The sequence below is a fragment of the Fundulus heteroclitus genome, chromosome 3, assembly GCF_011125445.2.
Source record: "Fundulus heteroclitus isolate FHET01 chromosome 3, MU-UCD_Fhet_4.1, whole genome shotgun sequence".
In the NCBI taxonomy this organism is placed as follows: Eukaryota; Metazoa; Chordata; class Actinopteri; order Cyprinodontiformes; family Fundulidae; genus Fundulus; species Fundulus heteroclitus.
The window spans coordinates 32,868,168-32,892,662 of record NC_046363.1 but is presented as its reverse complement, the minus strand read 5'-3'; the positions used below and the strand labels follow the sequence as shown (position 1 = coordinate 32,892,662).

Genomic DNA, 24,495 nt, shown 5'->3' with positions numbered 1-24,495 from the left:
TCAAAGTCCGGACTTACATCTGATCAAGATGATGTGGCATGACCTTGAACGGTTGATAAGAGGCATGTTTGAAAACATGCGCTGCACTACTAACGGCCAATCAGTGACGCCAGGAAGGGGACAACCGGTTATTAGGTTCAGGGGACAATTACTTTTACCATCTGTATTCTTTAGATTTATTTATATTAACTTTAACAAATAAGCTCAGTCTATGAACACTTATACAGGTTAGTTTTGTCTGATGTAATAAAACAGAACAACGAGCAGATTAAAAAAAATAAAATCTAAAACATGCCGACAGTGACCTTGATTTAAAGACAAGTTATTGCTTAGATTGTGGTTCCGATTGTACTCACTTTACCCAGGAAAGCAGTTTACCTCTAGGAAAACAACGACTCAGCAAAAAGGTTGAACACTGAGCCGATCAAATCTTTTTTCAATCTCTTTTTAAAGCAACGCTTAAACTTCACCGTTCAAGTAAACATGCGATGACAAAGCCACGGTAAAGTTGAAGCTCCTCGTACAACAGAGAGTGACGCAGCGCACGCTTCCTTATGAAAGCTGAAACATTTTGACAGGACGTGACGGCGGTACAAAGCAAAGCTTTCGCAGTGAAGCACTTGAACATATTAAAGCACGTGGAACTATTGCAACAAGGCAGAAGCGGAAATGAGAGCAGAGCCGCTCAGGTGAGCGCTGGTGAGGCAACGGTGTTGACTTTGTCATCCGGCCAGGGATGACGAAAGCAACAAGTTGAGACAATTCACCGCTGAAGAAGAAGATCCAGTGTTTACATTAGCGACAGGAAGACAACGTTTAAAACGTAACGCAGACACGGAGGGTTTAACCTGAACTTAACCGAAGCAACATTGAATACAAACACAGTAAAATAGGCTCCAATATAGGCTTTATGGCTTCAGAATAAAGGATCTTTGCATCAAACATTACTCGCCAATATATGTGAGAATGTTTGCCTAAAAGATGCATTTGGTGTGAAACAGACAAGTATGAAAATAGCTTCTCTCTCTCTCTCTCTCTCTCTCTCTCTTCATTTCGTTTAAATCTAAAGTCTTTGGAATCATATGAAGTAACCTGGAACGTATCATTTCAATCGTGCAATCATCACATTCATAGATCGTCCACTTTTAATCCAAACAGCTGCACTTACTGGAAAGCAAATGTAGGTTTAGGTGTGCAAAATGTCCCGCAAGACTCCTTAAAAAATATGAAAAATAAACTCAGCAGCAGGATTTAATGATGAATGAACAGCTTTTGAGAGGCTGTAGAGTTGAGAATGGTTCTAATGGTGCAGATGTTGGGTGACTGTTCTCAGAGAACCTTGAAGTTGGAGCTTTTATCCATTGGAAAAAATAAAACGGTCATAAATTCAGTCCTACTTTTTAGCGCTCCTTGAGGAAAAACCATAAAGAATGCTCTGCCGGCAATTTGTTTAAAACTATTTGGGTTTTTTAGTATGTTTTCCAGCATTTTGGTATATATACCTACGATAACTGTAGTTCATTTCGATAATTTTTATAGAAAGTTATTTAACAAACTCCATTTTGCACAGGTGAAAGTTCATGACGACAGAACTTCTCATGGTTACGGTGAATTTTTTAATCACTATAACCATGAATCATTGCAAAAATGCCCAGTGCAAGAATCTATGCAGATCCCACCGATTAGAGCGCTACAACATCCACAGCAAAGAGTAGCGTTTGAAAACAAGCTTCTCAGGAATTGTAGATGAAATCTCAGCAGATAAAAACTTTCTGGAATATAAAGACGTCGACAAATGAAAGAAACTAAATCTGTCTGGGCCGCGGACTGCTTGGCCGTGTGTATGAATTTTGTCATTTATGCCCACCCATGTGCAGCCCAGATCTTTGACTCTCTGGCTGTGGGCAATACTAAAATCAAGAAGCTGCAGTGACCGATAGTGGGAAACATGCATGACCACGAGGTCCAAGTGGGCTTACATTCGTGGACCTGGAGAGGTGCGTCAAGGCCTCAACTCAAAACCTGACTCCTCCTACAGGACCTTTCTGAGAGAATCTATCCAGGTAAAAATAAAAACCCTGTGATGAGTAAAATTAAAGCGAGTCAATCGTTCACAGCAGTTTCACTCTATGACTTTTGTCAAGTTACACCTAACTCTGTGCAAAGCTGCAACTCTTGCAAGTTTAATTTATATATATTCTGCAGAGACAGATTTCCACCTTTGCTGCATTTGTGTCAGAGGAGAGAAGAATGACTGCTCTGCATAATTAGGATCACAGCCCGGTGTTCTGCAGCCACAGCTACTAATTTTGTTTTAGTTTTGTGTTACATTAACTAAAATATTTTGCTGGAAAATTTAAAATGCCTCTGAAAAACCCTACCACAAATGTTCAGGGTACTATTAAATGTATTACCTTGGCCCTTGATGGGAATTTCCACCCTGGTCATTATCTTTAACTGGTTAAATTATGGTCCAAAACAACTACACTAATTATTGTTGAGGCTCCTCAAGTTTATCAAAATAAACGTTTTTTTTTTTTTTTATCCAGATTCAGGTGATACACTTTTAATTATAACTGATGTCTTTGGGGAAAACAATCTGATACATTTCTGAATTATGTAAATGAATTAAATTTTAGATTTACAGCCATATTACATAGCACTGGTGAACTATTAACATGTAAACGTCATATAAATAATCCCAATGTGGGGATATTGTTGTCAGATGAAACTGAATTAATTATTATTTGTGTTCACTTTTCTAATATTAGTATAGAATAAATCAGCAACGAAGCTAACAATCAGTGCAAGGATTATTAAAAGAAAAAGCAGCTGATTGGAAATAAATTTAATAAATAGTTTGATGCTCAGGTTTTGGAATAAATAGTTTAATGTTTAGGTTTTGTAAATAGATACTTGGCAGTTTTCTCAGGAGAAGAGCAGAGTTATGTGCTGCAACAAACTGATGTGGATAAAAAAATGTAAACTTTAATAAATAGAGGAGATGATGTGGAAATGTGACATTTCCATTTTATCCAGCAGTTTCTGTACAGCTAAAAAGCGACGGTTATGATTATTATATTGACATATAAGAGTCTTATCAAACAGTTAGGATTAGCTGATAAACAAGGTAGGAGCTAGGCTGTGCAAAAGTTCAGGTGAATTTATTTAATTGTTCGTTTTTTTAATGCCCAAGTCTGGATTTTTTTTTTTAACTTCACCTTTAGCGATAATTTGCATTAGCTAAATGAATTTTAAAGGGTCTAGAAAGAGGACAGTTGTTCATCGCTGTATTTTAAACATCTATACTGCATAGTATTACATTTTTTTTTGCGATGACATGCAGGCAGTCTGAGGTTGATAACCCCAATAAACAGATGGTTGAATGAACTGAAGAACCATTTTAAATACGCGATATGAGAAAACAGTTGCTGATGGGCACTTGGCTATTAAGTTACTTGGAAATAAATTGCTTTAACAACTTTTAACTAAAAATGGGTGCTCTAAAGTGAAGTAAATATATGTAGATACAAGTCATTTTAATTAAATGAGAGAGCCTGTATGATAGTGGCTCAAAACTCAACCAACCTCCTGTAATAAAGATTTAAATAAAGCCTCAGTCACAGAGCAAGGCTGCAGTCTGTTAACGTGTACGATTCTTTACCTCAGTAGCCTTAAAAAGTAAAAACAAATTCAGCTGTTGATGAACAACATGTTCCACAATAACAGATTAAACTAACCAACAGCTGGTGGTAAAATAAAAATATATAAAAAGATATTTTTAAGATATTTTAAGAAAAGGCAAAGAAAAAAAAAACACGCCTAGTCAAAAGGTCTTATGTGAAGAAAGGCCAAATGTCTCGAACAGCTACATCTACGTTTATACATCCAGCAATTTAAGAGATAGATTGATGCTAAAAACTAAAATCTAAAGTGCAAAACCTGAAAAAAAAAAAAAACATAAAATTTCTTTTTGTTGAGGCCCTGCATGTCTCAAGGAACCTGACTTTAAAGACACAAGATGAAGACCGCTGCTGAATTTTAAAACGAACTCTGACTAAAACTAAAACAGTCCGCTGCTTTGGTAATGCATAGTTCTTTCAGCCATGAAATCCACTTTCTCCCAGCTTTTAGGTGCAGCAGCAAATCCATAAATTAAAGAGCAGTGACAATAATAATAAGGTAATGGCTCTTTTCCCTTCCGGCGCTTCCTTTTGCTTTGTCGTTTCTGGTTCTTGCAACATTTGCAGTTTTGGCTTTGTGTGAGATCATTTCAACCAGAGCAACGACTAGGATGTCTGACACCTGCGCCGTGTTGCCAGGTCTGTCTGCATCTTAAGGTAGGAAGGGTTCGTCCTCATCATCCTCGGCACCGGGACCAGGGTCGCTCAGGCACCTCGTCAGCTTCTGCTGATCTCTCCAGCCGTCTTTCTCACCAGCTTTTTCTGGGCCATTCGACTCCGGAGGCTTCATCATCAGGCCTGAGTCCTCCTTCTGCTCAGCCTTTCCGATCTCATCCAGCAGGTTGACAGAGTCTGGAGACTGCGGAGATGCCAGATCAACCTGGATGGTGGGGACGCCACCTGCTGGTAGCTTTATGTTGTACGCCTGTGGATCTACAGGCAGAACAATGAAATGATCATTAGTGTATACGCAATTTTAGTGCTCTGAAGTTAAATACATATAATTTTATCATTCTATCAGCATGCATGAGCATAAATAATTGAGACCAGATATTTACATACATCGTATAAACAGCTGGTCACATTTTTTTTCTCACTGACATCAAATCAGGCTAAACCTTTCCTAGTTTAGAGCAGCGAGGATTACCAAAAACCAGAATAATTAGAGTTTTTTCAAGTTCATACTAGATTACTGTGCCTGTGGATAGACCTGTGGATTGTATTGTAAGGCAACGCTTCAAACACACCGCTTCCTTAGGTGAAAACATGGGAATATATGGAAAGACAATCAGCCAATTGATCACAAAGAGAATTTTGGACCTCCATGAGTCTTGGATCCGGATCTGACTTAGTACAAAGAGGCTTTTAATGCAACCGAGTCAACGTTTAGTAGTCGCCTTGTGTGATGGAGGATTTAGCTGCACCATTTCTGACCGGATGAACGGGCCAACATTTGGATTCAGGTCACAGAGTTTAAAACAAAAGTCTGAAAATATTAAAGGAAGGTCTGTAAACTTTTGAATGTGACAGAAATAATGAAAACTAAAACAACCTGTAAAAAAAAAATACCATCACTCCATATTCTGGTACTTATCAAACAGAAATACTTTAGGACCTAAAGTTTAGGTCGTCCTAGCTGCCCTAAAATAGGAAACGGGAAGTCTGATTTAATGCCAGAGAGAGGAAAAAACAAACAGTGTGTTTTCATACAACATGATGTTGATATCTAGTTTCAACTGTGATGTGCAAGGGGAGGAAAATGTGAACTAGCTGTAGAGGTCAATATGTCGCTGGTTTAGATTAGACAGTTTAGACCGGTGGTCCTGTAGTTTTTAGACGTGTCCCTGGTCCAACACACCTGAGTCAAATGGCTGAATTACCTCCTCAGTGAGCAGTCAAGTTCTCCAGAGTTCTGCTAAAGACCACCTGATCATTTGACCCAGGTGTGTTAAAAGCAGAGGAACCAATAAAAGTCAATTCCCTCGAGGGCTGGAATTGAGGACCACTGGTTTAGACAATTAGTCACGTTTGCAGTCCAGCAAAAGCTGAGCAGAGCAGTTCTCAGTAATACATAATAAACGCATGCTGCTGTGGTTAAAGCTTAGAAAATGCTGCTGAAGCTCCTGAATTGCAACATGCTGCTCAGAATTAGACTCTACCTGCTTCATTAGTAATGAGGGAAAAAAAGCATGCGGATTAGAGCTGCTGTGGGCTCGTCTCTCCTTTAGAGCGCGCTGCTTTAACTCTACATACCTGGTGACTTTTTGTTTCCTTTTTGCTGCTGAGCAGGTATGAAATCAGTATTTCTGCCTAAAATGAAACGTAACTAGGGTTTACATGCTGACTCGTACATTCAAACACGCTTCCATCAAAGAGGGGTGGGGGGGTTATTAGCAGTTTATAACACACATATATATACATGCACATCTCAATGAATTAGGAATATTTTGTATTATTTTGAGTAATTCAGTTCAACGAGTAAAAATTATTAGATTGCAGGAGTCTCCTTACCAGGCATGGAGAGCCACTGTCCTGCAATCTTTAGATGAATCCCCCTTTCTACGAAGCCAAATCAAATGAAAAGCTTTGTACCAGTCCTTAAACTTAACTTAATGTGATGGACTCTTGGAAAAATTACAATATTATATAAAAATCTGTGTAATATAATTTATCTTTTAATGCAAAAATGTCATACTCCTCTGGACAAGAGTGGAGTTTCTCTATGGGGTTTTGGGGCAGGTCAGTTTGCTGGACATTCAAGAACGGTGATACTACGCCCACTAAACTTGGCATTGGTAAATTTGCCCTTTCGCTTTTATTTATTTTTGTGAATCTAATTGGTTCAATTTCACTTTACTGCTTGCACACCTGAATTTCCCCACTGAGGGACAACAAAGTTTGTTTCTATTCTTCTACTCTACTAGTGTGGGCAGGTGCCAAGTCTTGAAATCAGCATCTTCATAATCCTCGTCAGCAGAGGGAAGCACCAAGAGATCTGAGATTTCCAGGTAGGTGTCTGCGTTGACTTTTAAAGACTTCTGGAAAAAGACGTCAGCAGATGACATGGCTCACAAATCATCGCTGATGGTGGAAACTTCACTAGTCCTGAAGCAATGTGGGCTTGATGCCATTAAAGGTTCTCCTCCAGAATCTGGGACCTTGACCTTTCTAAATAAAATGCTAACTTTTGGCTCTTGCTTGATTCTTGCTTGTGCTCTAATTGAATGCTGGACTTTTTCCATCCACTCAATTTTCCATCAGTATGTTTGGATACAGCACTGTGATCTAACCTTAAACTGTATGATTTTCACTTTTTGAATTGAATTACGGAAACAATTTAACTTTCTGGTGATAATATATATTCATTGGGATGCACTTGCATAGATTTTCAATTACTGAACTTCACAAAGTACAATATCTGATCCCCGTGGCTCCCATTACAAGGTGAATCTTCGTCTTTGGCTTCAATCGGGACCAGGCAGTAACGTGTTGGGGTTCCTGCGGTTAGTTGATGCAATTAAGCCTCTATTTACCTGAAGCCAGTCTGGCCCTGCTCATAGTTGGGGAATCCTTCGGATGAGAAGGCACACTCAGGTAGTTGGCCATCTCCTTTATCTGTGAAGAAGGCGCAGAATATATCCGTTTTATAAGGATTTTTTGTCTATTTAGATTAGGTAGAACAATAATAATACATTATGACTCACTCAGTTTCCAGGGAAATTAAACCTAACTGTCAGTGATTCAGCAATAATCAATTACCGTCTTTATTAAACTTGATATTAGGTTTTGCTACATGGGAGCCTGCAGATATGCTCCACAGTCCTCAGCGACTTCTGGCACATTTAATTTACCCTAAAAAAGGAGTCAATTTCCTTTCGCAATTACAAGCTGACGAAACGGCAGAAAATGTATGACCACTCATATGAGAGAAGAAATTAGCTCTTCTTTGAGTCAGAAAAAAAAAAAATCAATTTAGTAACCTCAAGATTGCCTCTAATTAAAACATAAATTATCGTTTTGGCTCATTCAGTTTAACTCTCTGTGGCTTCAAGACTAAAATTTGTGAAGCTGCTTTCAAATCAACTCTTTGAATGTTCTGTTGACAGATGGCACTGTGTTAATTTTTTTTCTACACAGCAAACACTGATTTATAAAAGGCAAGGTTTGACATACCTTCCGGTCCAGCTCCATCATTTTCTGCTTTTTCAGGATAATGTCCTGAAATCCTTCCTCGTCGGGATCAGCCACCAGAGTATGTCTGTTGTAGGAGTGCAACTGAGAAATGAAAGCAGACAAAGCTCTGCATGACTATTACAGCAATATTGCATTGTTAGTGGATGTGGAGAGAGAAAAAAAAGCATCAGGAACTAATCAAACAGCTGCATTTTCATTAAAAATTAAAGCTTATGTAAAACTGTGATCACGGCTGTTACCCTCTGCCGTGTCCTCTGAAGGTTGCTCCTGAGGATTTTCCTGATCTCTTCCTCTCGGCCTTTGGTCAGCTGAGGAAGAGCTCTCTCTGTGGGCTTCGGAGGAGGAGGCTGGTTCTTGGGCTGAATGTTCCTAATGGGAAAAAAACAAGCAGATATGTTATTTTGACTCGTGATAAAAAAAAAAAAGTTTTAACTAAGCCAAGATGATCAGTTCTGAACATGAAGAAATCGGTTCACCAGTAGTTAGGGATGCATAAGAAATATGCAAATATATAGTCATTGCGATACCTCTGTGTGCAAAACTAATATTGCATAAGACAAAAAACAACATTCACTACTTAAACGACACAGAATGTAGCATAGATGAGAAATAGGGAAAAATAAATTAAGCACGTATCACACTTGATATCACCATTGCAAAATGTACTATTATTATTACCATCACCAGATTTCCTAATGTCGCAATGCCCTAATATTAGTGAAGAATAACATTTATGAACGTTAAACCTGACCAGTGCTGCACATTTAACACAATTCTGCACAATTACCAACACAATTATTAATGCAACACTATTAACACGTGAAAGTTAGTCATTCATCTGTTCTGTTTGCAGCTGGGCCTGTTTGAACTGTAATAAATCTGAACCACAAAAATAACCGCTCTTCATTATCTAACCCATCGCCTTTACCTGCAAGACACGATTAAACAGTTTCAACATTTCTGAAGCGCTTTGATCTTGTATCATTGGCTTTTTGAATTGGACTTTTCTACAAAGTGACGAAGCTAAACTAATAAGGCAGTTTTGTTTGAAATATCAAATAATGTTCTTTCCTTTTTTTAAATTCACCCAAAATCTTAAAAAAACAAAAAACTTTATTCTCAAAGGCCAAATCGTATCTTAACAATTAACATTTGGTAACTTTGAGTAAATAAAGGCTGCAGGACTCACTGCATGGAGACGGTGGAAGGCATGGCAGAGGGCAGCTTGGATCCCCCTCCACTCTCCACCAGCTGGATGGCCTGCTTCATCTCCAGCTTGTGGTAGAAGGCAATGAGCTGTGGCTCTTTGGAGCGCTCGCCTGCGATCAGGAAGCCCTTCACGTATTTCTTGTTAAAGCGGTTCAGCCTGGGAGGAGAGCGGCAGTCACAAATGAACAACGACAAACTGGAAACGCGTTCAGCTCATTCCTGTAAAACATTTCTCATTCCTTCCCTTGTTTAGCACAATTCCCACCAAATTCTGGACCCATAGGTTTTACCTTTTCTATTTCAGAAGGAAAAGCTTTTCCAAAACTAAAGTTTTTGTCAGTTTTTGTTGTTATTGCTAAAATCCAATGAAAAAATATTAATGTACTCATAAATCACATCCTCTTCATAGCAATATTATGCAATATTATCTTCAAAACAAATTTGAACGAGACTAAATTAGGAAATAAATGTGTGCTGTAATGATTGTTTAACTTGTAAGTGAAAAGATGTCCACCCTAAATTGAACATATCTATAATTTACGATGGGGCTCACCGTCTTACCCAAAAACACCTCAATATGGAGAGGCTTTCCAATGAACTGGAAACCATCATTAAAAGTGAACTTTTTTCCTTTCTGATTAACAATTGATGGGCCTGAACAAAGCTCTACTAAAGTGGATGTGTTTACAGATTCATACTCTTCTACCGGTGACTTAACCTCCTCTAGAATATTATTTTATTCAGATTGTAATTATTTGCCAAGTCCGTTCCCTAATTGATTTTCTAAACATAGATGTTCACAGGATTCTCACATTTCTCACTACGTAGGAACCACAGTTTTAGGATCTACTACAGGTATCGTCAACATACTTGTCTTTCCAGTGGTGATGTCCATAGTGTCCACAGATATCCTCAATCCCAGTGAGCAGGTGGTCAAGAAACTGCAAGTTGAAAGCAGAAATGTTTCAAAAAGCAGGTCGGACCTCTCAATCTTAATGTAAGGACTATTTGTCTGTACTGCAAATGACTTTAAGCAAAGTAAAAGTATTCATGTTTTCTTCTTTATTTATTTAACTTTCACCATAGAATTAAACAACTGAGCAGAATGTTATGTATATGTTGCAGCCTCAAAGGATCATAGATTTAGTAAAAGCAGACACGTTATCTTGTATTTTAAAATGTCAGGAGTCGACAATCTGGTTATAAGGTTGCTACTGTCTAGAAGGAAAGTCTGACAGCATACACTATGTGTGCTTCTGTGCTTTTTTTGTCTGTTTTTGTGTCTCAGCTCTGTCTTCCCTAACCCCTAGTCTGTCAAGGCCGATGACCGTTCACACTGAGCCTGGTTCTGCTGGAGGTTTTCCTTCCTGTTGAAGGGGAGTTTTCCTCTCCACTAGTGATGGGTCGATGAGGCGTCATGAAACGTTTCGGCACATTGCAACTCTGTGCCGATACTGTGCCGATACTGTGTCACTGAATACTGACACCTGCTGGACCTTAAAAATCCCTACAGGCAACCTGGTTGACAGAGTTAACTGACACTGATTTGATGACCAAGCATACACAATACAATTTAAATCATTGTATGTTGCATTGTATTATTTTATATTTTCATTTGAATTAAACATATATTTGTTTTTTGTTTTTTTTGATACAGTCAATAAATAATGTGAAGGAGGATGCTTGTGGACTGGCTTTTTTATTTTTTTACAAATGGTTGATCGGGCGCTGTGTTTAGTTACCTGACTGATATCATCTGTTCTGAAATCGGACATGCTGAGTATGACAAAGGGAGGAAGAACTACTCAGAGTAGCAACTTTCTACTCAGTGTAGATCAGCCGTTTTTTTTTTCTGAAACGACGCTCAGAAGTAGAACAAAGACGCACAGCGCAACCCGCCCAACCAAAAAAGCGTTGCAGAACCCATCCATCAGTGGTGCGCTCCGATCAGCACCTGGCGCTCACAGAGCGAGACTGTGGTACAACACCATCACACCAGAGTTGCAAAATAGTTAAAAATTAACCATTATTAACTGTTATTTTGTTTACAGTTCAGCTTGGATTTTATTTACTGCGCAGCATAGCTCTGCTGTGCGCGCTGCTGTGCGCGAATGCACACGCGTTCAGCTTAGAGGGAACAGAAACAGTTTGGCGCGTCAGTCAGTTCGAAACAGGTGCTGTATTGGTCACGTGACTTTTCCGTAGCAATACACACATCGACACGGGTTTCGCTCTATGAGACCGACACATGCGCCGACGCATCGGTGTTGCCGGACCCATCACTACTCTCCACTGTCGCTTCATGCTTGCTCAGTATGAAGGATTGCTGCAAAGCCTTGGACAATGCAGACGACTCTCCCTGTGACTCTACGCTCTTTCATGAGGAATGAATGCTGCTTGTCAAGACTTGATGCAATCTACCAGGTTTCCTTAGACAGGAAACTTTTTTAACCAATCTGTATAATCTGGCTGGATTTCACTTTGAAAAGTGTCTTGAAATGACACGTGTCATGAATTGGTGCTATATAAATAAAATTGAACTCACAGTATACAATTTCTTAAATGGGCTCAAAGTTCCTTAAGATGAAAAACTTTTTTTAACTTTATCTTAGAAATCCAGAAGGATTTGAAATAAACCCCAGTTAACTGTAACTTTAAATACTGATCGTAATAAACTGAATGCCGTTTTATACAATAACCAGATTACATGCTGGAGATTATACAGCAGTGGCTGAAAGTGGGAACAGTTTTATCTGTGTCGTTTTATTTTCTTCTAATGAATAAGGCTACGTTCACACTGCAGGTCTTAATGCTCAATTCCGATTTTTTTGTGAAATCTGATTTTTTTTCGTGGTCGTTCACATTTCCAAATATATGCGACTTGTATGTGATCTCCTGTGTGAACTGAATGCGTTCAACCTAAGTGTCCCGCATGTGCACTCGAGGACGCGATGACGTCACACGTAGCAAGCGTCCTCAATGTTTGCAGAAGTAAACATGGATTATAATGCTGGCGCGCATTTTGTGATCTTTAATTTCTTTTCTAACCGGAGTTTTCCCTCCATTGACTTCTCTTCTCATTGTAGTCCGCTATGGGTGTTGTCTTTCTTCCCACTTCTGCATAGTAGGACGCAGAATAGTGACGTTTGTCGAGTATCGGTGACATACAGGTTGGATAAATGCGACCCGGCCGTACAGACACAGGTCGCATTTGAATAGATCAGATACGTATCGGATTCAGGACCACATATCCAAGCGACCTGGGTCCCATTTGAAAAAATCCAATCTATTTTGTTCAGACTGTCATAAAAAGATCAGATACAGGTCACATATGGGCAAAAAAAAAAAAAAAAAAAATCGGAATTGGGTCACTTCAGGCTGCAGTGTGAACGTAGCCTATGTTTTAAGTAAATGCTGCTTTGCTGAACATAAATTAAATCCTCAATTGTGTTTGGGATCAACCCTGGTCAATTCCCACTTTTGTAATGTATTTGTCAAATTATTTGAATTCACTTCTGAACTGCAGAAATCTCTTGGGGATTTCTTTTGGTCTTATCTACGCAGCTCCATGGACAGACTAAAAACCAACTAAATAATACTGATTGACTTTGTTTTGAGACAAATCCATTTATGAATGCAAACAAAAACCACCTCTGGTAACATCGGTTTCTTCAGCAGCAGACGACAGACAGGCTTTGAAATAAATCCTAAGATGATGGCAGCAGTCAGATGATGGATTGAAGTGGCTTTATTAACAGCAGCAGCGCTCCCGCTCACACAGAACGGGGGGAAATGTAGGAAATCGTTTGTTGTTTAGACTGCAGCCGACCCGTAGCTCGGCCCGATGCTCTGACTAAGCCTTAGATGACAGTTTGAAGTTTGATGGGTGGTGTTGCTATAGGAACAAGCCATTAAGTAGCACCACAGTATGCACCGCTGCTTTGGCAGAGGAGAATAATTCATAGACGGACTGCCCCTGCTGTGGGGTTGAAGGGTCGTCTGTTATAAGCGCTGCTGCAGAGTCTGTAGAGTTTAAGCCAGTTATCAACACATCATCAGACAAGTGCTCATGTTTATTAGAAAAATTGCACTTTTCGAGAAATTCTACTTTCTCAAATATTTCCTCAAAGCTTCTATCGAATGATAGAGAATTTTGCGTTAAAAGTCCGACTGTAAAATAAATCAAGCAGACGGGAAAAACAAGCTTGAAAATTATGCATCGTGTTTGTGAACAGATGCGCTAGTAGCTGCAATCATTTCCTGTATAACTAAGTGAGTAAATAAAGACTTGTCAGAAACCTGGATGACGGTCTGTTTAACTTCTGCTTTTCCACATTGTAGGGTCTGTGCAGCTCGCTATTCACTCTAATCACTGCTGTTTTACATTGAAGGAGCCATTAGGACTGTCTGCTCCTCTTGCCTCAAGGACTGGTGACTCATCGCCAAGCCCCTAGAGAGGAGTGTGTGTGTGTGTGTGTGTGTGTGTGTGTGTGTGTGTGTGTGTGTGTGCTGTCCAGACTTGTGTAGTTATGTTACTACCAATAAAACATCACTGTACTGAAGACCACTGTGGTTATAAGTATTCAGGTTTTAAAGCACTATGGGCACGAAAAGCTAATGGACCAGAATGAGGCAACAAAATCAATTAAAACATGCTGAAATTATTTGAATGCACTGATGTGTAATACCTCCACACAGCCACTGGGTGGAGGCAAAGTTCAACATTTGACCTCTGAGCTGTGTTAAGTGCCCATGTACTTGTCAGTGTTTTCTATATTTACACTTAATGAACTGATCAGAAGATGGAAACATCTTCACTGGAAACATTTCAGATTTAAGGGTTCTAGGTCCTTCGAGTGAAAGTACACCGAGAACTGCCTCTTGAAAGGTTGTACCTGGGTGTGGATCTCCTCGTTAATGGAGCGCTTTGCCTCTTGTTTCTTCTTCACTGCCAACAGCTCCACCAGAGGTTTAATGGTCATACCCTTAAAAGAGGGCGAGAAGAACAAAGCATTATTCACGTGAAACATCTCCTAATCATTGCCCAAGATAGAAATAAGCTGTTATCATCAGGATGTTGGCAAGTGCTTTTGAAGTGTGATAACTTTATCTCCAGTGTTTTTATTATTTGCTTCAGCATCAGAGTAATGTGTAACACATGAGAGCGAGCACTTTGACACCGGCCCGCTTAGTTTATAAGGTTACGCAAATTCAGAAATAGAGTCACGGGGAAATCAAACGGTGACCACAATTAAACAATGTAGCTTACTGCAGAGCTGTGTAACACCGACTTACCTTTCTCTCTAAATACAGCATGACATCCCCTCTGCTCCTAATATAAACATTGACCATTTATACACTGAATGTATGAGTGTTTAAATAATATCCTGATGTGAGGCCCCTTCCAGAGCAAATCCAGGAGCCCTGGCCAAGCCTGCATTGCATTAAGATGGAAGAAATATGTGTCTGTGTCCTTGTTCCTGTCTGCAGCTAAAGGCTTGAGCACATCACTCCACCTCTTAAAGAGATCAGGTCAGCCGCCTGGCTCACAGTAATGGCATAAATTGGATGACAGCACATTGAAGCCCTCTAATAATAACTGTCTACTGCAAGACATATATACACAAAGTTTCCATTAAGCTCTGATTATTACAAAAACCCAAAGAATACATGTCTGAACAGAGAAAGTGATTCAGTCCCTGTAGTTAAGACTGCCGACTGGTGAAGCAACCAGTACGGATTAATCCAAAAAAATCCACAAAGTAATAAGCCATAAAACAGGTAGGCTTAAGAAAAAAAAAGAAAAAAATCTTTGCTAAATATAAGTAAGTTTTAAACAGACCCCCTAATCTGTAAAAGTCACAGCATCTAACAGCAGGAATAAAATGGCTGCAAATGCACATTTAGCTCTGGGCTTCACCACCTGAGGACAGGACAGCCACTGGTGCAGGGGAAAATTCAAAGTAGATGCATTAATGCAAATGCACGGCACCAAAAGCAGCTCTTTTGCAAACCAACATGTTTGCTGATCACCGATGCAGGTGATCCAGGTAAATGCTTGTCAGGCTACAAGTGAATGAATTAAATACTAACTTTTAAGTTTAGGTGGGTTCATAGAAAAAAAATGTGTGAGTATTAGTACCTGAACAAAGACGGTGAAGAAAACAACTGTGATGATGGCAGTCAGAAAGATTTCTCTCATGTCCTTGAAGTGCTCGATATCCAACAGAAAGCCCAGGGAGAAAGCGATGGCACCTCGCAGCCCACCATAGGCTATAATGAACTGATCCTTGGTGGTCAGATTGACCATGCGGAACTTGTTGATCACAAACGTAAGACCCACCACACCTGAACAAAGAAAAGTCAAATTAAAATAACATTATTTAATCTTAGTGACTTCACAGGTCCCCGTTTAGACTGCAATACAGACAAATCTATTAACAGAACTTAGCAAAAATCCTTCTTGTTACAAACAGAAACATCCCAGTATTTTATTTGGATTTATACGATCAAAATAGTGCATCATTCTGAAGTGGAAGGAAAAGCTTAACATCATTTACAAATAGAAATCTGAAAAGGTGGCCTCCTTTACTCTGATACCTCGGTGCAGAGACCTTGAGGAGTCACTGGTAGCTACCAGAGTTCACCCAGGTGTAAACTGATTTCAGTGTAAACAGAGCCAATCTCTGAAAGCTCCAGATATTTGCGGGAGAACATTAGTGAACAAAGGTCAGCGATAATGTTGTGGAAGTCAAAGCAGAGAAAGGATATTGGATGACCAAGCTTTGAACACCTCACAGTGCATTGATGAGTCCATCATCCAAAAAGAGCGCATTAGTCCAAAGCTAAGAAACCAATTGTATCTGTGGAGGAGCTGCAGAAATCCAAAGCTTTGTGGGAGACATGAGGCCAATTAGTCATGCACTCCACAAATTAGTTATTTATGGAAAAGAGGAATCTGCTGAGAGAAAGCCATAAGCCAGGCAGGGAGGTACAGTGAACACGAGGGAGACGAATCTATAAAACTGAAAAGTAACATTTTGTGGCACAAAAGTAACATAGCATGCCTGGGTCTGCCTTTGTGATTGGTGGGAGGATGTTATGATTGTAGTATTAACCTACATGATAGGCTAGAATGCAAAAGGAAGGAAAACTGTTCTATTGAACTTTTTATTGACCTTTTTTCTTTCAATATATGTATACCGATTGATATATATATTGTTATTGAATTATTGGGTAACACTTTATTTGAAGGGGTCTACATAAGACTGACATTACACTGTCATAAACATGACATAACACCTGTTATGAGCATAAATGACTCTTTATGAATGTTTAGGACTATTGTCATTAATTGTCATCCGGTAAATTATGACACTATTAAAGCAAAGTTGACACTGTTTAAAATGTCTTTGTTATGACAAGCCCTTAACTTAACAAAACCCCAAGTCCTTAACTTAACCTAATCCTAAATCAAGCCCTAAACTTTACCTTGTCTCTGTTCATGTCAAGTTATCATAACAAAGACAAAGGCTTTAATAGTGTCATAATTTACCGAATGACAATTAATAACAACAGTCCTAAACATTCATAAAGAGTAATTTATGCTCATAACAAGTGTTATGTCATGTTTATGACAGTGTAATGTCAGTCTTATGTACACCCCTTCAAATAAAGTGTAACCGAATTATCGTCCAGCCCTAGTTACTAATGCTGCTATTTTGTAACGCTGTTACTCCCAACGCTGCCAGGCACAATACTCAACCATTAACGTTCTTGAAGTTAAGTTCTCAATCCAAATTACATTTCTAATGAACTGCTGCTGGGGCTGTACGATTTTTGCCAAAAATCCAAATTGTGATATATTTCAACCATAACTGCGATTGTGATTTAATTTTGACTTTTTTCTGCAATAAACACAAGCAACAAAACTGGCCTGTAGATAAAGACGTGTGTAAACAAAGACTATTTAAAACAAGAAATTTAACTGTTTGTATTAATCAGAACATAATTTAAGAGAACAGCTTTTAATTGATTTGGACACCAAGCCTTGTTGAACATAAAGTGCAACCAACAAGTCTATGTGTTAAACACTTTGACCGGTACTTAATGCTGCGGTCAGATTCCTGAAAAGTTCTGGTTAAAAAGTATGATTATATAAACTCTAAAAACAAACAATAAAATTACATTATCTCACTGCTGCAACTCTCTTCCCTTCCATGTGGGGGCAAACCCTCTTTAAACATATTACCGACACCTAAAGGACGTGTTTTATCCATTAATTGTTACATAGACAAAAATTGAATACCCCTGTAATATGGAAATGGCAGTTTTTAAAATTGCAACTATATTGCAAATGTGATTAATTGTGCAGTCCTAACTGCTGGCTTTCAAAAATCCTAACATGAAGATTATAGGGTTCGAAGATATGATATTATTGTTGACTGAATGCAAGTCTGACACTTTGGACAGAAGTATCGGTGCAAAATAGTTTGATTTGTGTCCGTTACAACATCTTGTATCACTGGAATGCATGAGCATGAAACGATTTTGTGGTCAAAAACAAAACTATATTAAGAATATGAGACATCCTATCTTAAGGACATTCTTTGATATGGTGGCATCTGTGTGATGAAATAAGATAAAAAGATACAGTTTGGAAGTTCCCCTCAGAAAAATAGAGAAAAAAAGCAATACTGTTGAAATAACACAATAAGCAAGGCGAGCCAAAGAAGTCACTTCCTTAAAGCAATAACAATAAAAAGAAACGTTGAGCTTAAGGACTCACCTATAACTCGTGAGACCAGACACAGGATGACAGTCGCCGTGACGAAGACCCAGTTCCACTGGTGAGGTCCTTCCACTGTGGCCACACCAAGAAAGATGAAGATCAACGTCTCGCTAACGCTGCTCCACATTTTGAGGAAGTACTTGATTGTGGTGTGGGACTTGTGGGATATATTAGCTTCTACGTAGGGTCGCATCACTGCTCCGCATGCTATTAACCTGAAGAGAAAAAAAGAAGCAAATCTCATCAATCGGAGAAAAAAAAAAAGATGAATGTGTGCATTTTGGTAAATTTAATTGTTTTATTTATACAGCGCCAATTCACGGCACCTGTCATCTGAAGGTGCTTTACAAAGTCAATTCAGTCATATCATCCAGACAGATTGGTCAAAAAGTTTCCTCTCTAAGGAAACTCAGCAGGCTGCATCAAGTCTTAACAAGCAGCATTCACTCCTCCTGAAAGAGCGTAGAGCGACAGTGGACAGCCATCTGCATTGTTGTTGGCTTTGCAGCAATCCCTCATACCAAGCATGCATGAAGCGACAGTGGAGAGGAAAACTCCCCTTTAACAGAGAGGAAAACCTCTAGCAGACCCAGGCTCGGTGTGAACAACCATCTGTCTCGACCTAATGTATTACAATACTTTGGTTGGTTTGACTGTTTTTACAAACTCAGGTCACTTCAGAGCAGATATTTCAAAAGAAATTTAAACGAAGTGACTGTTGCCTGCACATTACAAGGCTTCAGTTTCACACAAAGCACATCACTGCTAAAAAGATGTAGTCATCCTTGTCTGGAAACCACTTCTGCTTCAACCCAGTGTCATGCAACGATTGTATGTCAAAAATCTGAAGGCCAAAAGCAATGGCTGCATAAATATCCCCAAGCTGCTGCAGCTGAGATTTACAGTCGTTTCCATCTTCTTGTAATATTGGTTTGACTTTCAAGGTTTTAGAGAAATGAAGAAAGGAACTGACAACAGTAAGCAGATTATTTTTCTCCTTTACAAACCACGATATAAAAAGCCATGGCCATATTTTCATGTGGGAATAAGAGTGCCTAGAACAAAGTAAAAACAGAGCTAAACAACAGTAAATGTCCTTGAAGCTAGAAATACATCAGCCCTTTCTGGGGAGGAAGGACATAATATATCAATCCCTCCTGTCAGCATCTTAAAACAGGTAACAGATGAATGTATACCGCAGGAGATGATTAATGCCAAGTTGGGAAATGTGGATGATGCCCATAAAACCAGGCATGGTTTATGTAGCGGTAGATAAATGAAAACTATCTAAATATTGTGTAAAATGAATGGTCCATTAGAAGACAAAGTAGAACTCCCTTAACATGTTGCTGTGGTTGAATGGTTTCCAATAGACCAGGGAATAAAAAAAAGATAAATAAATAAAATTATATAAATATATATATATATATAAATATATATATATATATATATATATATATATATATATATATATATATATATATATATATATATATATATATATATATATATATATACACACTCTCATCCAAAACTTACGCCATGATGCCTGAAAGGTGGAACACCTCAGCTGACAGGTAGGCCATGTAGCTGTAGACGAACACGAAGAGGGGCTCGATGACCCGGATGTGGTAGGTGAAGCGGGACGTGAGGGCCGCCACGAACCCGTAGAAGGCTCCAACCAGGACGCCGCCCAGTGCAACGACAAGGAATGAGATGACTCCCAGGAAGCCATCCAACACAGTCACTGTGCCAGCTTCAGAAAACTCCTCAAAGAGATGGTAGAGTACCTGTGGGGGTAAAAGACCATAGAGATAGGCATGGAGAGTGGTAAAAGAAAAAAGGAGAAAAAACATGAGACGATGCCCCAAAGAAACAAAAGAAACTACAACAAATGCATACCTAACACAGGTTAAGAAAATGTTATAGAAACTTCTATTAGTACATTAATACTTTCACTATTAAGGTGGATGAAACTGCACAAAGAATTGAATAAATAGCTTTACAAATTCAAACTGCCAAGCCTTCCTATATGTGCTACACTCAAACTGGTCTGTATGCTACCCTGGTTTTAGGAAAGCACACTGATGCTAAGCATGGAGCCAAGCTTGTGACCTTGAGACAGCGGCCTTGATGGAATAAGAGGACCACGCACAGGAGGGCATTTATCAGTCACAGTAAAGGTATGCATTGTGCTGGTCTGTCTCTTTTAATAGCTATAATTCAGACATAGTGAGTCATTGATAATGCTTTACTGAATTTGTGCTACAAGGTTTTAAGTTGTTGAAAAGATAGGATGTTAAAGAGCAACAACAGATGAGTTTTAATTTATTTATAATTTTTTTTTAAATGAAGCCACAAAACAAAACCTTTGTTACTATCAGTAACTCGGGTCAGAGTTGGAGCAAAACGTCGTTACCAAAATGTTCTCCTCACCGTCGAGATCAATTGTGCAGGGTTTTCTGCCCTCAGCTTAACGAAACATTTTTTAATACACTGTATATTCATCTGCTAAAATGTTTCATGATATAAGCATTTAATTTCAGTAGATATTGATTATGATTATTATGATTATTATTATTTTAAAAAAAGGCTATACACAGCTACACAAAAACTGTCAAATAAATAAACATACTGGTCATTGTGCAAAAGTGTTTTGCTGACAGCATCTTCTTTCCCACGGATTCCCTGTACATCATGTAAAAGTTTAGGATTAGCCGTCTTGGAAAATTGCTTTCAAGCAGGAAGAATGTAACAGGGGTCAAGCACATGAATAATCTTCTTGTATCTGGACTTCTCAACTGTGCTAAGTGATAGCAGGTCCTTCACTAAATGATACACCCCTGCATATTTTATTTCTTAATGACGTTTTGATGTTTAGTGTTATGGCACTGATGCCGAGTACGTCCTGACTGTTGTTTGTCGCCGCTTGCGTTGTTCCCCTGCCAGATGTCGGCAGCTGTTTGAAGCTGCTGTAGTCCAACAGATAAGAGCGGCTGAGGTGGTAAAACAGAATTGTTGTATTGCAAAACTATGTAGGAAAGATGGTCTTGCATAGTTTGTAGACAACATCGGTCTGACGCTTGTCGGATTTAAAATATCTGAAAAACTGCCAAACTGGAGACGTGACCTTTCCTCTTTTATCCACAGTTTTTTCTGGAGCTGCTGCACTCATTTTCTCCTTTCACTTCACGCTGTTCTTTTTCCATTTTTAAGCAGTTATGAGGTACTGTGGCGAAACATGAAACTGCTAGCGCGCATGTTGCTAGCTTACCAAAGACTGACTCAGTTAGTTGATGCCACCAACCTGTCTAATCTGGGCCATGAGAGGTCGAAAGGCTGAAGCCTTTCCTCTGCATACATCCCCCAGAATGCCATGCGGTTCTGGACCGGAGTTCAGAGAAATGATGGACCATTCTATTGATTTTCTATTAATATTGATCACATGTCTATCGCGGTATGTGTCGTTATTGTTTTATTGGCCAGCCCTAGTCTGATCTTACCATTTATTTTTATTTTATTTTTTTATTCAGAGTATGACCACTTACCACAGTTACAGCGTCGTTCAGCAGCGATTCGCCGAACACCAGGATGTGCAGCAGCTCGTTTATGTGGATTTCCTCAAAGACAGCGAGCACGGCAACGGGATCCACAGCGGAGATGATGGAGCCAAACAGCAGGCAGGGCAGAAGTCCGATGTGGCTGAGGCTGGCATGTGGGATCTGACACACAGCAAAGAGGAAGCCCCCAACAAAAAACGCATTCCATAAAGTCCCCACGACGGCGAACATCAGGATAGTGCCGAGGTTTTCCATAAAGGGCCGGATGGGCAGGAAGTAGCCAGCATCCAGGATGATGGGGGGCAGCAGGCAGTAGAAGAAAAGCTTAGTGTCAAGCACGGGTGGGACCTCTTCTCGAATGAGCTTGATGCCTCCTCCGACCAGCAGGCCGACCACTATCAGCAGGCAGCTCTCCGGAACGATGCTCGATACACGAGGGAGCAGATGGAAACCTGACGTGGAAAAGAGAGGAATAAATTAAGTTATTTGCTCAAAATTATTACCTAAACCACTTGGCAGTAATTGCTGTCATTTTTGTCGAGTCAGGAGAAAACAGGGAAGACTCGGTGGAACTCTTGTGGCTAAAATATCCAAATCCAACGACTTAGAACGGTTGTAATAGCCAATATTACTTCAAATATCATCAAAATTAAAACCTGGAAGCCTTCCTTTTCTTTTGGTAAATAGTTTAAGTGAATCTGATAAGGACAATACGCTGTAAAATAAAACATGCTGCTATAATACAGTGTAGCTAAGGTGCTACGGAAACGCAGCAGCCTACGTTTCTTGTGAAGGCTTAGCCGACATGTCAGAGTTTGCGTGTTTTTTTTTCCAAGATTCAGCTTTTACCTAACAGAACATAACCTATCCAGGGTAATAGCCTAATAATATAAACCATAAATCTGCTGTAAAGACCACTACAAGTTTGTGCTTTCTTTAAGGAAGAAAGGAAGGCAGAAAAAAGGGAAATAGTCCATTGGAGAGGTCGCACAGAGATACTGACAAGTCAGAGCTGCAGCTGAAATACATGAGCCATGGGCGCATGTTTGGAAAATTAGAACTTTTTGCAATCATCGCCTCTTGCCTCAGGCAGTGAGGGCAATAGTTTTACATGACAGCACAAGCATGTCTGCAGAGAGACTGCGGGCAGTTCAAGCCACCACAGGCAGGAGGTTTCCTGTCTGAACTGACAAAATGAGGGAAAGTGTGTTTTTTTTTTACATTTAAAATGTACCCAGAGTGTTTAAACGACGATGATCCAAGCAGGGTAGGGTTTCAAATGAAGCCCAACACACAGCAAAGGTTATATTTGCACTATGAGGCGGCAGGACTATTGCAGCTGTCTGACCAGCAACACGCAAAAAGGTGAGAAGGAGCTTCAATGAACTGCAGCGAGCCGCTTATGTCGGCTATATTTACTGTAAACCGCGGCCACGCGACCTTGTGTCACGTTGAACCACGCCACTGTAACAAATGTCTCCATGAAGCAATGAGACAAAATAGAAACAGGAGGATGTGCAAAGTGATACATTGCAACGAGCTCACGGGTGACATAACACTTCCATAGGGGAACAGCTGATTACTAACACTTTCAACAGCTCCTTTGGTTTACGTCTATGTTCATTTAAAAGATCGTTGGCACGGGAATAATTCTCGTAACGCGCGGCAATAACCGACACATATACGTTGGAGAAGGGCAGGCCAATAAAACTCCCACACTATTACAACTGCTAAATTTATTACGCAATGGTTTGGTCAGGTGCACGCCTTTTTTCCCCAGCCCTAATTATATGAAAAAGTATCTACATTGCAATAAATGATGCCAAAGCCTTTAAAGATACATAAAAATACGGACCGTATTATGGTCCGAAATATACAAACCGTATTTTTCGGATCATAAGGAGCACCGCATCATAAGGCGCTTTAAATATTCTTCCCAAGTGTGTAATATCACTGCACCTCTCTGTGTACACACATACTACCAGAGAGGGAGAGCCATCCGTCTCTGCCAGGAGGACGGAGTAGTTGGACTACACTGCCCTGTTTCTAACATAAGGCCAAAATAAACTTTAATATTCAACTAACTTACTTGGTTTATTGTTGTTAGCACGTAATCCGGGTGCGGGCTGTCTTACATGAATGCACTTCTAGTTTAGACATTATAGTCAGGCAGTCTTGTAGACAGCTCAGGGGTCCTGTTACAGGGCCGATCAGTGTACCGTAATGCTCCGGGTATCCATTGAGCGGAGCGGCTCTGTTGCTTACCAAAGTCACACTTAGATATTTTGACAGATGTTTGAGCGCATTGTACCACATAAAATCCGTCAGTAAGCACAACGGTAATTATATATACGACGAACCGGATTACAAGGCGCACCATACATTTTTTGGGAAAATGTAAGGATTTTAAGTATGCCTTATAATCTGGAAAATATGCTAAATCTTTGTGTCTTTACAACAAAACAGCTTCGGACGATTTCTACCCGTTGTCTGTTCGTAACTATACCTCGCCATTCTGTCCATTCATGCTTCTACTTTGTGCCAGTACACAAACCAGTTTGTCTCCCTTTATTTAAAACGTAGCACATCTGGAGATAAACTGTGATTAGAAATAACCAAATATTATGTGCAATTTATTTGTATCGTTCTCTGAATAGAGACTGACATTTTTTCGGGAATCCCGCGGGTCACGTGATTCCCACGGGAATCCCTCGGGATGGGAGTCAACATCAGTAAATATCACGTGATTGGGACGGTACTGGATTAAATATCAACGGGAGCAGACGGGAGCGGGAGTAAACCAACAACAGGTACAATTAACTAGGATCGATGCCAAAAGATTAAATAAAATAGAAAATCAAAAATGTAGGTTCGCCGCCGCCATTTTGTAGTTTTTTTTTCCAAGAAACCGAAACTATAATGCAGGTCAAAGAACTACATGACCCAGAAGCCAACAGTGCATCCGGTTTATTTTTTCCGCCAGCGCTCAAAAAACAGAATTGGGGGTGGGGTGGGGTGGGGTGGGGTGGGGAATCAACCGCTAGTGGCGAACTCAACC

At 39.7% G+C, this 24,495-nt stretch overlaps 1 protein-coding gene across 2 annotated transcripts in view; it reads right to left on the bottom strand.

Annotated features, from left to right (window-relative positions):
- Nucleotides 1–3,179: 3,179 nt before the first annotated feature.
- The window catches only part of slc9a1a (solute carrier family 9 member A1a), a 39,460-nt gene continuing 18,144 nt past the window's right edge, over nt 3,180–24,495 (bottom strand). The window contains exons 2-13 of one of the 2 annotated variants that reach the window (XM_012875044.3): nt 21,426–21,889; nt 19,417–19,667; nt 17,875–18,092; nt 15,229–15,434; nt 13,982–14,071; nt 9,957–10,027; nt 9,067–9,243; nt 8,117–8,246; nt 7,857–7,958; nt 7,217–7,298; nt 5,937–5,993; nt 3,180–4,616 (exon numbers count right to left, since the gene is read on the bottom strand). In XM_012875044.3, the coding sequence (XP_012730498.2) occupies nt 4,336–4,616; nt 5,937–5,993; nt 7,217–7,298; nt 7,857–7,958; nt 8,117–8,246; nt 9,067–9,243; nt 9,957–10,027; nt 13,982–14,071; nt 15,229–15,434; nt 17,875–18,092; nt 19,417–19,667; nt 21,426–21,889 (2,129 nt within the window). In that variant the 3' untranslated portion in view covers nt 3,180–4,335. The remainder of the gene's footprint in view (nt 4,617–5,936; nt 5,994–7,216; nt 7,299–7,856; nt 7,959–8,116; nt 8,247–9,066; nt 9,244–9,956; nt 10,028–13,981; nt 14,072–15,228; nt 15,435–17,874; nt 18,093–19,416; nt 19,668–21,425; nt 21,890–24,495) is intronic. The other variant, XM_012875045.3, reaches the window with a different exon arrangement.